Source organism: Protopterus annectens, chromosome 11.part0, assembly GCF_019279795.1.
Source record: "Protopterus annectens isolate FY-2018-M chromosome 11.part0, PAN1.0, whole genome shotgun sequence".
NCBI classification, from domain to species: Eukaryota; Metazoa; Chordata; order Ceratodontiformes; family Protopteridae; genus Protopterus; species Protopterus annectens.
The window spans coordinates 1,332,949,222-1,332,965,030 of record NC_056745.1 but is presented as its reverse complement, the minus strand read 5'-3'; the positions used below and the strand labels follow the sequence as shown (position 1 = coordinate 1,332,965,030).

Here is a 15,809-nt window from a genome sequence, read left to right as displayed (position 1 = left end):
TATACTTTACAATATTTTAGGTTTTGTGATTTTCGAGTTTCGATGTTGTGAGGTATCAGCATTTTTGCTTCGAAATACTGAAATTCGAGATTTCTGTATTTTGAGATACAGAAGTGGACCCATATATATGTATATGTGTGTATGTATGTATATATATATATATATATATATATATATATATATATATATATATATATAAAATGTTATATAGCTAGATCTATTTGTGCGTCAGCACTTGCACTTTTCACTATTAATGATACTCTATTTCCATATTCTCTGACGTGCATCTTGCCTCCCAAAAATAATTTTTGTTATATATTGCTCTTTTATATATATATATATATATATATATATATATATATATATATATATATATAGTTTTTCATGTAGTTATTTCATTACTTTCTGCTGATGTTATTCTGTTGTAAATGTATAGGTATACCCTGTGTTTCATGCTTTTGGCTAGGTATACGCTGTATAGTCATGCTTTGGGCACAAGCTACTTAATTTCCTGATACTGTTTTTTACTTTGTATTTGATGTTCTGTGCATTTGTTCAATTTTGTATTTGTAGGCTACTTCTGTACTGTATTGGTGTTCCTGCCTCAAAGCAGATGGGAATGTTTACCATCACAAGATAGGAGATGGAGCCATGTTCATGTCTAAACCAGTGCAGTCTCCTACCAGCCTGCATTGATTTTTGCGGGGATGTAAGCCACTGCTTTTTGGAATTTCAGGCTAGAGAAGACAAGTAAACCGAATACGAGAACTAATTGTTAAAGGGACTACTACATAAAGATCACCTACTGTTACTTTACTTTTTTTTTTTTATTGTATATATGTTTTTTGTTTCTGTTTAAAATAAATTTATATACATAAACATATTTATAAACAGGTCCCCTACAGATTATTGAAATTCCAAAAAGCCGACTTTGATCTCTGCGATATGAAAGTCGGCTTTTTGGGATTTCGATCATCTGTAGCGGACTCATATAAAACACATGCATCTCTTTCTGTATGTGTTTATTTATTTATATATATATATATATATATATACATATACATATATTTACACACAGACACACACACACACACACGTATTAATTACTAATGCCTTTTTTTTTTTCAAACTGCCTTCTTTGTGCATTTGTTTACACTGTTATCTGAAGAACTGAATATGGCGACTGAAGATGTATTTATGGAAAGAGGAACTCAGCAGCATATGTGGTGCAGAGTGCAGGTCAGAAATTGCCTTGCACCAGGTGAAGTTTGTACTGCTAAGAAGAACAGGCCAAGTGATTGACAGACATCTTTTGGAGAAGCCCATATTGCTGCATGAGTAATACTCTTGGAAATCTACTTCTGTGATGAGTACCTCACACAACTTTTCTTTTTAGCTCAGGCTTCCACTCTTTATATCAGACCTCAATCTAACCATTGAAGATCTATTAACCCTGGACCGTCATCAATTCAGCTTTGTCAAAGAAATGTTGTGTTAATTTAACCTCATTAATTTCTTTGTAAAAGTAACCGAAACGGTGCATAGTAGTTATGTAGTGCATACAGCCTAACTGGACCCACCTTTGACACTATAAACTTGTAAATCTAAATCCTTATGTTGTTCAATGTTTAGCTAACTGGTTGTTTGACAGAACCCACGTGGTTAGAGTTGCATGTGCTACTTCTGAAAGCAAGTTACCAGTGCTGTACCACAAAACTCTCCTGTTTAATGTTTATATTTCCTCCTGATCTATGGCTATCTAAGTTTACAAACAAATGTAAATTGGGTGTTGTTTGATTTTCCACTGTGTAACAACTGAACCACAACGTTCACCTCAAGCAAACTTTCAAAAAGAAAAAAAAAATGTCGATGGACACACTTCCACTGACATAAACTTTAATAGCAAACAGTTTAGTGCTTTCATTCAAAAGACTTTCATCAGAACTAATGTTCCTAATTGAGTGATTAAGTATATACTTCCCAAAAACATGAAACTTAATTTGCAAAACACCAATAAAAACATCATTTAATGTATAAAGACTTCATTAAGAACCGCATCATTAAAAATGTGGAGATTATATCTATATGTATATGTGTTTTTATACATACATATATATATATATATATATATATATATATATATATATATATATATATATATATATATATATATATATATATATATATATATATATATATATATATATATATACATACATATGTGTGTGTATGTTGTATAAAATTTGTGAATGGACTTTTTACTTTAATTTGTAAAATGACCAGTTGTATTTAAGCAGAGTAATGTATACAGTCTTATAATCCGTTAGCTCTTCTTTGCAAGATTCTGCTGATTGAAATAGAATCATTCACTCCTAGACTTTGATGTGCATTTGTTAAAGAAAGTCAGAAGCTAAGGTAGTTGTTTTTTTTAACTGAGGTTACCCAGCATCATTCCTAGACCCTGTTTTGGAAGCGGTAGCAGGAAAAAGGTATACAGGTTTGGCGTATTATAAGAGAGAGAAGGTTTTGGGACTTGGGCAGAAAGAAACAAGGGCTTCAAAGAACTGCAGTAAATCAATGGTGTTTCCTTTTGACTAGGTTTGTCTCGAGGCTAGGAACAGTATAAATTTCAGACCAGTTGGTCTTTTAGACAAGCTGCAGCCAAAACTAGAATTTGTTAGCAAAAGGAAATACCACATTAAGGCTATTTTGGAAAAGAGTTTCTTGGTTTGATTAATGCCCAGTTTTGGGATGAGGAAATGTGGTTTCTGCTCCTGGTGTAGATTTATTCTACATACAGTAGTGAACACAACTGTTTCCTCTTATCCCAAGGTGATAGCTTGCAAAATGAGATTTAATTGTGCTACCTGGGAAGTGATCTATTTTGCTAGTTGTTTGACATGTGGGTCATTTTGTGTTGGTAAAACCGAGCATATTTTATGAACAACGATATATAATTATAACATCAAGAAGGGAGATCTCAGAAATGCACTGGCCAGACACTCTGTTTACTGTGAAGGGTTTAAGAAGCTTTTTATATTTAGTGATAGGGAAGCTGGACAAACAAGAAAGAGGTGGTAAGTGGGAGAATAAGTTGGCAACAAGAGAACTATATTGGCAGTTGTTAAATGTAGGACAAGGTCTAGCATCAAATGGTTTTATTTCAGTTAGTAGTATCCTGCACACAAGTTGATAAATTAAAAGATTTTATATGTTGCATAGTTTTATTATTTTATGGTGATTTTATGTATTCATTCATTTGATGCAACATACATTTGCATTTTTAATAATGTTGATCTGTCCGATTGTTTTCGTGTATGAAATGTATTTTGATTGATGTTTTGTAAGTTAAGTTGCATGTTTTTGAGAACTATATATTGGAAAACTGAATTAGGAACATTAGTACTGAGTAATAATTGCTCCAACATGGGTTAGACCATTTTCATTTGTGGAAAGACAATAGTCTAACATTAAATGAGAATAAACATGTAGCATAACTTATTTTGGTAAACAAAACATGTTCACTTACCATATAGGTGATACACCCCTCCAATTAGACACTGTCATAAGGGATGCAGACAGTCTTGATTATGATGATTCCTTATTATTTGACCACCATGTAGGTTCGCTTGGATTTGTGGTGAATTAGCCATACAGGCACAGCTGTCCAGACCAAGAATCAGCCCAGCCCCCCAGGTCAGCACACTTACAATTGCATGCCATTCCCAGGTACTCCTCTGTCAGGCTCCTGCAGTGCCTGGGCTCTGTACTCAGACTTGGGTAGTCAAAACAAAACTCTGGGCTTCCTTTGCCATTTGAAGGTGTTTTTATCATATACACATTGGCACTTTCGTCTAAGTTAGCTTACTGCTTGATTGATCAGAATGGATGGAAGATGTCTAATGTGCATTTTTTATCTAATTTTCTAGCCACAGATTAAAAGGTGGTGCTTAAGTTCACTGTGTCTTACTGCCAGTTTAGTTTTCAGATTGAAATATTTTAAATGTTCTTGTTTCTTAGGTTGTGACTATAATTCCATTAACACCAATGGCTTTGGTTCCGCCTGAAGAAATTGAGAAAAAGAACAACCCCTTATGCAGGTAAGTATTTTTACCCTCATTCTTTAGCCATGAATGGTAAATGTTTATTGCATTCTCATTTTCAGATCACTTTATTTCCTTAAAATTAGAAACTCTTCTGATAAAGCTCACAGTAACTATAAAACCATAATAGTGAATGGTATAGGATTACCATAGGAGGAGTGGAAATTGTAATGTCATGAACTAAAATAAATGCAGATGTTACTCTAAGGACCTTTGCTTGATGTGTGCCAGCTGTGATCTCCTTCCTGATCGAGCTCTCTTCGGTCAATTCTTCAGAGATCTGTTTCTGAATTTGGAATGCACATCCTTTTACCAGTGCATTGGCCATAGCTTCAGTGCACTACTTTTAGGATATGCCCAATTCCACGTAATTTCTTTCTTGTAATTTGCTCTTTTGGATATCATAGATTGGTTCCCATCTTAACTGTTGTGAAAGTTCAAAGGTTCATAGGTTGGTACTAGGCTATCGCCCCTAGGGCCTATACAAGTCTAGCCATAACAATTCCCTGGCTATTTCTTCCTACACTGTTTACCTCCTGAACCCCTGTCTAGCAGGGCGACTGACGTGATCCCCAGAGTGAATTTCCTTTCTCCCATTCAATCGTCAAGGTTCCTTTTGAAGAGGGCCAAAGAGGCACTCTGCTTGACATGTATGGGCAGTCTATTCCAGAGTGTGGGGAGTCTCTGGGACAGGAACCTATCCCTCCAGCATATTTTGTTTATTGTGATGACAAGGTTTAGATCCCTGGAGCGTGTGGCTCTGAGAGATTGGGATTTCTTTAAGTGTAGTATGTCCAACAGCTCTGGGATTGACATGGTCTTGTATGTTAAGCAGAGATCACCTCTGAGTAGACGATATGCGACAGAGTATAGCTGGAGTTTTTTAAGGGGGTCAGCATAGGGCATCTGCTTTAGGTCTGTGATTCTTTTAGTGAGGTATTTCTGCGGCCTTTCCAGTTGTTGCAGGTGTCTTGAGAGGTACATACCAAATGGGGCGTTGTATTCTATAATGGGTCCAATGGGGGATGAGTACACTGGGACAATGACCTCCTTTTTTCTGGATGAAAAGCCCTTAGTGATGAGGTGTGCCACATAGAAGTATTTCCTAACTGTTGTGATGTGGTTATCGAAGGCGAGACCACTGTCCACCTATATCCCTAAGTCTCTTATCATACTTTCGGTGTTTAGTGTACTGCCACCTATGTGGTAATTCACGGGTACATGAGTTTTCCCAAAGGGGATAACTGTACACTTCTTGGCATTGAGCTTGAGCCCATGGCTCTGGCACCAAGCATCTGTTTCTGTAAGGCCCTTTTGTAGAGTATCCACATCATTTGGAAATTCAGTAATGGTTCCCAGTTTGCAGTCATCTGCGAACTTTGTTAGCCAGAGTCCGTTAGTATTGGCCTGTACTTCAGAGAAGTAAATGCCAAACAAGAGTGGTTCCAGGACTGAACCCTGAGGTACTCCACTTGTCTGGAGCTGTATTTGGAGTCAGCTTCTTTTACATTGGGGGTTCGGTCAGTAAGCCAGTTGGCAACCCATCGAGTGATGTAGGGATTAATGCCCATCTTAGTAAGGTTATCTATGATTCCAGAGTGGGGGATGGTGTCAAAGGCCTTGGCGAGGTCCATATAGGCTGTGTGGACCACCTTACCCTCATCCACTGCTCTGGAGACTGATTTGAAGAAGTCAGTCAGGTTCAGGAGACAAGATTGGCCCTTCACAAACCCAAACTGGGTGGGATCCAGTGTTTGAAGGTTGCTAATGTCTTTGTTTATAAGTTCCATGATAATACGTTCCATGGCCTTGCAGATCAGGCTCGTCAGACTGATGGGGCGGTAGTTCCCGGGATCCAAGGTGGATATCCCCTTGTGGAGTGGGATAACTGTAGCTGTGCACCACTCAGTGGGCACGAAGTCTGAGGTGAGGCTATGATTAAACATGACACTTAGGTGAGGTGCCAGTTCATTTTGTAGTTAATGTAGTACACAGCCCGGGATGTCATCTGGTCCCATGGATGCTGTATGCTTAGCTTTGGGAGAGTGCGTTTTTTACCTGTGTGACCGTTATTACTGGAATTTGGCAATCTTCCGGTATTGAGATGGGTCATTTAGGGGGTGAGAGGGGGGTGAAGTTGGCACTGAATCGATCTGCCAATATCTGGCAATATCCTTGGGATCAGTGTATTTAGTGCCATTCTGTTGTAGCTCAGAGCAGATCTGAGCATTTCCATTTAGATTATTGACATAGTTGTAGAATGCCTTGTGGTTGTCTTTGGAATCTTTTGCAATTTTATTTTCATAACTAGCTTTGGAGGACTTTATGAGGGATCTCTGCTTCTTAGTGAGGCTGGTAAGGGAGTTTTTTGCATCCTGGGATTTTCCTGTTTTCTGCAACAGTTTCTTCCTTTTGTTGTAAAGTTTGTTTATGGCAGGGGACCACCAGATTGGCTTCATTTTTTTGGAGGAGAGCATCATGGCATGAGTGGATGTGCTCATACAGTGCCTTAGTGTAGGACTCAGTTTCCATCTGCATGGGTGTCATGAAGTTTGTCACTTCTGACTTGAGTAGCATGAAGTTGGCTTTGGAGAAGTTTTTTATGGAGGTTTCCTTACTGGGGGTTGGGGGTGGGATGTGGATGTTAAGAGTGATTAACTTATGGACTGACCTGTCCAACGAGGGGGTGACCATAGGTGTGGAGCATCGATTTCCCATGTTGGTAATGACCAGGTCTAGGATATTGGAGCCCCTGGTGGGACAGTGGATTAGTTGATCCAGGGCGTTGGAATTTATGAATTAAAAGAACCATTGGGCAAAGGTGTTGATACACGGGTAGTTTTCCCAGTTAATGGCAGGGTAGTTGAAGTCACCCAGTATTAGAGTGTTTGGTTGTATCTTAATATTTTCCAGTATGCTTAGAAAGGTGTAGTGTGAACCTTGGGGGCATGGTGGGGATCTGTAGCAAGCTACAATTTGGATTGCAGTCTTACCTAGTGTTAGTTGCACCTGAAGAATTTCAGACGCATTGTGTTGGGCAACTAGCCTGGTGCGTGAATATCCTTGGTTAATATGGACACTCCTCCACCTTTAGTGTTTCGATCCTGGTTTGGTGGCTGAAAAATGTGGTAAGAGTTGTAGCCTGGTATTACAGGAGTGCTCTCTGGAGCCTTGAAACAGGTCTCAGTTACTGCACAGATATCTATGTCCTCCATTTTTAGGAGTGCCGAGAGAGAGAGAGAGAGAGTGCATTTTGAGGTTTAGACTTCTAGCATTGAGTAACATTACCTTCAGATTTTGCATGCTTGTACCTGTTACGGTGGTGGTTTTGTCCTTTGAACTCTGCCTAAAAAAGGAACTATAGCGGTTGCAAGAGCCTTAGCCAGTAACTTGAATCCCAGGGGCGACAGGTGCAGACCATCTCTGGCAAAGCATCGTGGTCTGTCGATCATGTCGTCCCAGGCAGACAGATACTGGATCCCCTTTGACTCCAGAAGCTTAGCCAATTGTTGAAGTCAATCATTTTGTCCTTGTATTGTGGTATCATTCTGGGCGAAGGCAGGATGCTACTCAGGGCTTGGGTCATACCTGCCTGTGCCACATGATCCAACAGCTCTTTCATGTCTGTTTTCATGTAGTCCAGGGAGGTATGTCTCAAGTCATTCACTCCAACATGGACAATGACAGAGGCATATTTGTACTTGTTGTGGAGTGACTTGAGTGCATGTGTTATGTGGCGGATCCTGGCACCCGACAGGCAGCTGACTGTAATTTTCTCCTTGTTCAGCCTGGTGAGTGGGACATCGGTGTGCCTGACTATAGAGTCACCTATGACTAAAGTGTTAGGTACATTGTCTTGCCTTAGGAGCTGTTGCTGGGTGGCATACTGCTGTTGTGAGCTATGTGACACTTTGGTTGTGATTGGTGTTTGTTTGAGTTTTAGCCTTGGAGGTCCTTGTTGCTTGGGCAGGTTGCAGTTAAGAGCCTCCGCATATGTGGATTTAGTGTTGCTGCTTTTTTTTTGTAAAGTACCGGAGCTGTTTTCCCTTATCTTAGCAAGCTACTTTGCAATTATAGGCTGTTTAGTGCCTATGATTCATTTCTTCTTATTAACAAGGAGAGTTGAGTGCTTGTATCAGTTTAAGGCTTCCTAGTGCTTTCAGCAGGCATTAGAGCAAGTGCTAGTCACAGGGATGCTTAAAGGCAAGATGAAAAAAAAATTGTTTATCCTAAACACTGCAGCGTGCACTAGAGAAGTTAGATGTGAAAGTAGGTAACTTAAGTTTTGCCTGTCTAAAACGTTAAGTTTTAGTGGGGAGTCACTATTTTTAAAACTGCAAGATAGATTGAAAGGGGGTGGTCACTTTTGTATTCTGATACTATGGAATACAGTAGGATGGCCAGTAAATGTAAATAGTTATAGGGGAGTGATTTCACAAAATGATAAGTTTGTGCTTACTCGCACAAACCAGTGAAAGCAGAGAGGAAATTAGATATATGGTCAAATTAACATAAGAGGCAGGCAACTAGAAAGACAGTGGTATTTAAGAACAGAATAGTAACAGGGTGGGCGGGTAGGAAAAAATTTCTGCCTGACTCGCAAGAGAGAGAGCTGTGGTCTCTTTTGAAGTTTTAATATGCAGTTAAAAGCAGACTACAAAAGTAAAACACAAGGTAAAGAAAACAAATCAAAGTATTCAAAATATAAAAAGGCAATAAAGTAATACAAAATACAACAAATAAAAATCAAACTAACCTTTCCTTCATAGCAAAGTGTAGCAGAGTCTGGGTGAGCCTTTCGTAGTAAAGCTCTGAAATGTTTTATTTTACCCCTTAAATAGAATGTTTAATTCCTAGCTCCACCCCCTCAGTTCACAAATGATTAACCTTAAGTGACCTCTTCTATCTTATGCATGAGTCCTTAATTGATCAGTTCTAATTTCTGCCTGACTCACACGAGACAGAGCTGTGGTCTCTTTTGAAGTTTTAATATGCAGTTAAAGGCAGACTACAAAAGTAAAACACCAGGTAAAGAAAACAAATCACAGTATTCAAAATATAAAAGGCAATAAAGTAATACAAAATACAACAAATAAAAATCAAACTAACCTTTACTTCACAGCAAAGTGTAGCAGAGTCTGGGTAAGCCTTCCCCTAGTAAAGCTAGCAGTGTAAAGCACAACATTATCTTAAGTGCCAGAACTTCAACTTGTCCCCTTGTCAAAGGTGAATGGAAAAATCTGAGATCTTTAAAACTGCATGTAGCATGTCTGTTGTGGAGAGGAGCCTGTCAGAGAGCCCTTCATATGATCACAGGTAAATGTTTTAAAGGAGGGAGAATGTAAGGGATCTTGAAGTCAGGCATTGTCCATTACCACTTCATGCAGGTTAATAATCTTTTCGGCTTTTATCTCTTTGCAAGTTCTTTTTATCTTAGTGAAACTGCAAACTCATTTACTGGTGGACAGTACTTCAGTAGTACAGTGACTCCACAACTACCTCAGCAGCACAGACTGGGGATAACACCTGTTTTACTGCCACTGATGCACTCATTGGCTGGCTAGTTTCCCAGTCCTCTCCAACAGTCAGTCATGAACAAAACTCTTGTATACTTAAACGTACTCATATACGTTAGCTTCTTCTTCGCCTGGACAGGGCAGGCAACTGTTTTCAGAATTGTTAAATAACTGAGATGCAATTTCAAATGCCAAACTGTACATACTCTTTAGATATTGGCTGTCTTGATATCCTTTCCTTTAATGCTACAGGCAGGAGAGAGGTGAGCCAAGGCCTTGGTGGAGTCCAGTGCTTATCCTGAATGCATTTGGTGTAATACTGAGAAAGATGACCCAGTTGTTTGTCCTCAAGTACAGGGGCAGAATTAGAGACAGTAGTGAATCTGTGGTGCAGTACTCTTGTAGTAGTTTCATAAGACATTCCACAGTGCACAGTCCTATGCCTTTTCCAAGTCTACAAATCTCATGTAGCTAGTATTGGGAAACTCTCACTGCTCCAAGACTTGTGCAAAGACAAAGGGTTAATTTACTGTTCCATTGCCAGGATGGAATGCACCTTGATACTTCTAAATCAACATGTAGTCTCCCTTCTAGCATACTGGCATGTGTTTTTTCAGTGAATGCTGAGTGGTGAGATTCTTTACAACTTGAACACATGGTCATGTTATAACTATCACTAGTCCCGTGTTACGGCCCCAGCTGAAAGAGTGGTAATCGCAGCATATTTCCAATATCCAGCACCATAAAGATTTCACCTTGTTCTCAGCTACTCTTGCTGTCTTGCCATAGCATAGCTGTTTGATCATAGCAGCATAGTGGTGACCTTTTCTTCCAAAGATGATACAGTTTTACCATCAGTTTTTGATTCTGGTTTCTCAGAGGAGGACATTTTCTCTGTATTCTAGAGTTCATCAGTGTTTCTTCCTTCCCTTGCGAATGCTCCTAATGAAGGTCACCATGGCTTCTGTCTTGCTGAGAAATGGTAACAGGACCATTTTCTTATCTCTTCCGCTTGAGTCAGTAAATGGGATTACCAAATCCCTTCTCAGGATGTGTAAAAGCCATCCTTTGTGGCCTTGCCAGTCTGTCACATAAGGGTCTTCACCTCATTGACTGTTGCAGGTGCTGCCATCTTATTCTGTTGGTACCTATAAGTAAGATCTAGAGATCCCATACTAACATTGTGCAGAAGGCCTTTTTCTTTAGTTTGATGGCTCCTGTCATCACTGATGTCTGTCTGCAGGTCAAAGGATTATCACCATCACAACCCCCAGCAACCTTTTGGGCACAACTCCTTATTGTTATATCCACAATTGAGGTCTTCAGAAAGATCCATTCAGAGTTTGAATCCCCCCCCCCTTTTCTTGAGCCATGTGAGAAACACTTCTGAAAGTAGGAGTTGAACTCACCTACACAGACGCATTGGCTGTTTGTTCCCAGGAGACCCTTAGTACATGTTTGGCTTCCCAAATCTACCCAGCGAGCTGACCCAAATCACCAACAAACTGTGATTGTTTAAAAGGCCGGTACCCCTCTTGACCAGATGCCCAAAACTTATAGGGTAGTGTCTGATGACACAACTACAAAGTTTTATATAAATTTCCTAACTCACTGTCCGAGCTTGGCCATTGTTTTTCATCTAAACTTGGTTTACCCCATCCTCATGGTGCATCCACCAGTTGCATCGTGATCTGATGGTGGGTAATAATTTTGTTTTGCATATTGCTGAAATAAATTCTGAATGAGCTCTTACATCAATGGCCCCTGTTGAAAAATGACTTTCCATAATATGACCTGAACTTTATGATCAACATGTATTCTTATCCACCCTTTCCACAGGTTGGTTCATTGCTTTTGAAGATGTTCATCGTGTTTCACTGTTGCAGTCATTACTCTTGGGTTATCATGTTGGCAGGCTATGCGCAGTTGGCCAGAATTCCAAAGTCTAGGTCCGGCGTCGGTTGCTGTCGCCTCTTCCCTGACGTCAGTGCGCCAGGGGTATAAAAGATGCAGCCGACACCATTTTCTTCAGTCTTTCTTGCCGCGCGGTGCCCAAAGCAAAAGCAGTTCGCAAGTGCTGGTCGGCCGACTCCTGAGATTTTCAAATCTGAATTTCAGAACCGAAGTCTTCATTAAAGCTAAGTACCCCATTGGGGAAACTTTTTTCCTGCTCCAGACCAGTGTCAGAAAAAGTTAACAATTGTATTTCTTGTGGGAAGCAAATACCTCATAAGGATTTTCACTCTTACTGTATTCCTTGCCTAGGCCCTGATCACAACGTTGCTAGCTGTCGGTTTTGTGCTAGATTCAACCAACACACTATCAAGCGTCGGTTCGATTTTGCATTTCATTACTTTGGCCGATGATTTAATTATATAATGCCGGCGGAACAGCCGACAACCGGAGTTTACAAAAAACGCAAGGACAAGGATAGGCATCCGAGGTCCAAAACCGATGAAGCATCTTCTAGGCAAGTCGCCGGTTCTCAGTGAGGCGCTTTCACAGCCTCTGGCGCCCGCTACCTCAGAGCCACAGGCCACTACCGACTCCCACGTGGAGCCGACTGGGCCTCTGGAAACTCAAGGTATTGGACACTCTGAAATCAATCCCTCAGATGGGTCCGGAGCCGCTGAGCAGGCATCGGCTTCTGAAGGTGTCTTCAGACCGACACAACTATATGTTAAGCCATCTTCAGCTTCAAAGACAAAGACTAAAGCACTAAAGACAAAGAAACAAGTACAGCATTCTCCTATTCAGACTTCCATACCTAAAAAACAGATGCTCAAAATGGCCGAAGACCTAATTACTTTGATCAGGGGCTCCCATCCCTCTCCTGATAAGAGGCCTAGGCAAGAGACAGAGTATGATTCTTCTGATCAGGTTTCTATTTCCTCTGATTCCTCTTCTGGACAAGATTACCCCATGCTTCCCTATGAGGATTCTGATGCTGAAGAATCCATTCCTTCAGCCTCTCCTCCTGAGGACTATTCTTGTGGGGATACACTGCATACTATGAGGGAGCATTTCCACTGGGAGAGCCAAGATTATTCTGAGTCTAAGAAAAGGCTCAGAGACTTCCTGCTTCTTCCTCAGCACAGACCCCTAGCTGTCCCACCTGTTCTAGACATTGTAGATGTATTTTCAGAGTCCGGACTGTCTCCTGACTCTTTATCCCCTGCACCTGCTAAGCCAGACAGATACTACAGGGTCCCGGATTCTCATAAATTCCTATATAAAAACCCTGCAGCAGACCCAGAAACTATATCTCAGGGTCCCAAGGGGGTTAAAGCTTCCACTGCAAAAAACCCTGTCCCCTCTGATAGGGATATTCTAGGGCTCTAGACAGATGGGGGGGGGGGTTTACACTTCTGCCACCCTGGCTGTAAGGGCTTTAAATTGTCAATTTCATATGCTTAAATATCAGCAATATTTAATGTCACTACTTAAACAAAAAATGTTGACAAATACTGAATGTTCAGAGAACAAAGAATTGCAGGATTTATTGCATGCAACTGAACAAGTGGGAAAGCATACTTTGCAATGTGGTTATGATTCACTGGAGGCCTCTTGCAGGGCAGCTGTTACAGGTTCTGTTATTAGAAGGCATGCTTGGTTAAAGGAACAAAATCTGCCTGATCATGTTAAAGCAAAATGATTAGATGCACCATTGCAGCATGATACTTTGTTTGGTACTAAAGCAGAAGAGGTGTTGAAAAAAATGGAGGATAAAGCAAAATACATGCAGATAGTAAAGGATTTCGTACAGGTACAGCCACCCAGGTTTAGCAGGAGCTGACCTTCTAAAAATTGGTCCTTTCCAGTCTCAGACAGACCACAAAGAGGCAGATACAGACGTCCCAGAGGCAGATCTCAACCCCAAGACTCATACAGGCCTAAACAATGGGGTGCTCCTACCTCCAAAAGCGGAGAAGATAAGTCGCAGCCTTACAGGAAACCGTCCCAATGACTTTCCTCTAACAGTTCCAAGCAGTTTTCTTTTGACAGCCCCCTTAGGGGGAAAACCAGCACTTTTTCCATCAAATTGGCAAATGGTTACCCAAGACAAATGGGTTCTGAACATAGTGTCCCAAGGCTACAGGTTCCATTTTCACACTCTACCAAGGTCAAAGGGCATGCCAGACCTGCCACCCAATCAATGGGCAGAGGCACAAAAACAAATTACAGCCCTCATGGACATGAGGGCCATTCAGCAAGTACCACTACAAGAGCTGGGGCAAGGATTTTACTCCAGACTTTTTCTAGTACCCAGGAAGGACAAAACCTGGAGATCACTTCTGGACCTGTCTGTACTAAATACGTTTCTGGAAGTTCCAAAATTCAAGATGTTGACTCTTCAGCAGTTACTGCCCATGCTGGGCAAGAGGGCTTGGCTCATAACTTTGGACCTAAAAGAGGCATACCTGCATGTCCCAATCAGACAGTCTTGCAGAAGATACCTCAGATTCATAGCTGGCTCAATGGATTACCAATTCTCTGCACTGCCCTTTGGCTTATCTACTGCGCCCAGGGTTTTTACAAAATGCCTGGCACCAGTAATTGTGTTTTGCAGACAAAAAGGAATTCAAATATATCCCTACTTGGACAACTGCCTAATTCAAGCAGAGAACCAAAGACACTCTTCTACAGCATCTGGCGTTTGTAAAAAGATTACTTATTGGCCTAGGGTACACAGTAAACGAAAAGAAGTCAAAACTAGTGCCCTCTCAAGAGATAATATTCCTGGGTGCAAGCTTAAATACAACTGCCCAGATGGCTTATCTCACGCCAGACAAGCAAATACAACTGACTACTTACTTTAAGAAATTGGCAACAAACCCACTTATCTGCAAGGAAAATCCTGCAAGCCTTGGGTTTCATGGCATCCTGCATTCTACTAATTCCATATGCCAGACTTCATATGAGGAAACTACAATGGTATCTGAAAAGTGTTTGTACTCAGCATTGCCACAGCCTGGAGACAGTAATTGCACTCATTCCCTGTCTACCACAGGAGTTTCGATGGTGGGCAGAAGCCTGTCACCACAACAAGGGTCTGCCATTCAGTTTACCCACAGCCAGACAGACACTGACAACGGATGCATCAGATTATGCCTGGGGGGCCCATATGGCAGGAAAATATATTCAGGGCACATGGCCTGCAAACCAGATGCATCTTCACATCAATCAAAAAGAGATGCTAGCTGTTCAAAATGCCCTGACAGCTTTCAAGGACCTGCTTCGTCAAGGACAATTACTGATAAAGACAGACAACACTACGGTCATGTGGTACATAAACAAGCAGGGAGGTACTCATTCTTACCCCCTCTGCAGACAAGCAATGACCTTAGGGGACACAGCATTGGCTTTTCAAGTTCACCTACAAGCACAATTCCTGCCAGGAAAAACAAATACTCTGGCAGATTAACTAAGCAGAAACCTCATGGATCCCCACAAATGGAAACTGGATCCACAAGTCTTCAGGATGATAATAAGAAAATGGGGATGCCCAGACATAGATCTATTTGCCTCCCCTCACAACTGTCAATTGCAGAGATTTTGCACAAGGATTTACCACAAGCAAGCATGGAAAGTGGACGCTCTATCATTCAGCTGGAAAAATCTAACAGTATATGCTTTTCCCCCTCTGCCTCTCCTTCCCAGAGTACTCCTAAAGGTCAGACAAGAGAAGACAAAAATGATTCTGATTGCACCAGACTGGCCACGGCAGCACTGGTACCCAATCCTAAATAGCTTGTCCCAAGGTCCAGCATGGATATTGCCTCAAACTTCTCACTTGCTGACCCAACAAAACAATCAGATCCTGCACAGCCAACTCAGGACCTTAAATCTGGCAGCATGGCGGATAATATAGCCATTCAGAAAACTCCTCTTTCAAAAGCTGTTATGGATGTTATCTTGGAGGGCAGGAGGCCCAGTACCAGAAAATCTTATGCAGAAAAATGGAAGAGATTCTGTGCTTAGAACCAGGAACAAGGCATTGACACGTCTGTACCAAATATTCCTCAGATTTTACAATACCTAACTGAGATGCTGAACAAAGGCCTTTCTTTCTCATCAATTAAGATTCATGTCTCTGCCATTTCTGCATGTTACAATACGGAACCACCTATCTTTTCTCATCCTTTAATAAGGCAGTACCTCAGAGGGGCCAAAAACATTAGGCCTCCAA

At 41.0% G+C, this 15,809-nt stretch overlaps 1 protein-coding gene across 2 annotated transcripts in view; it reads left to right on the top strand.

Annotated features, from left to right (window-relative positions):
• Positions 1 to 15,809, top strand: part of NCAPH2 (non-SMC condensin II complex subunit H2) — a 1,876,179-nt gene that overhangs the window by 547,082 nt on the left and 1,313,288 nt on the right. For both annotated transcript variants that reach the window (XM_044088651.1, XM_044088650.1), the window contains exon 6: positions 4,021 to 4,100. In XM_044088651.1, the coding sequence (XP_043944586.1) occupies positions 4,021 to 4,100 (80 nt within the window). The remainder of the gene's footprint in view (positions 1 to 4,020; positions 4,101 to 15,809) is intronic.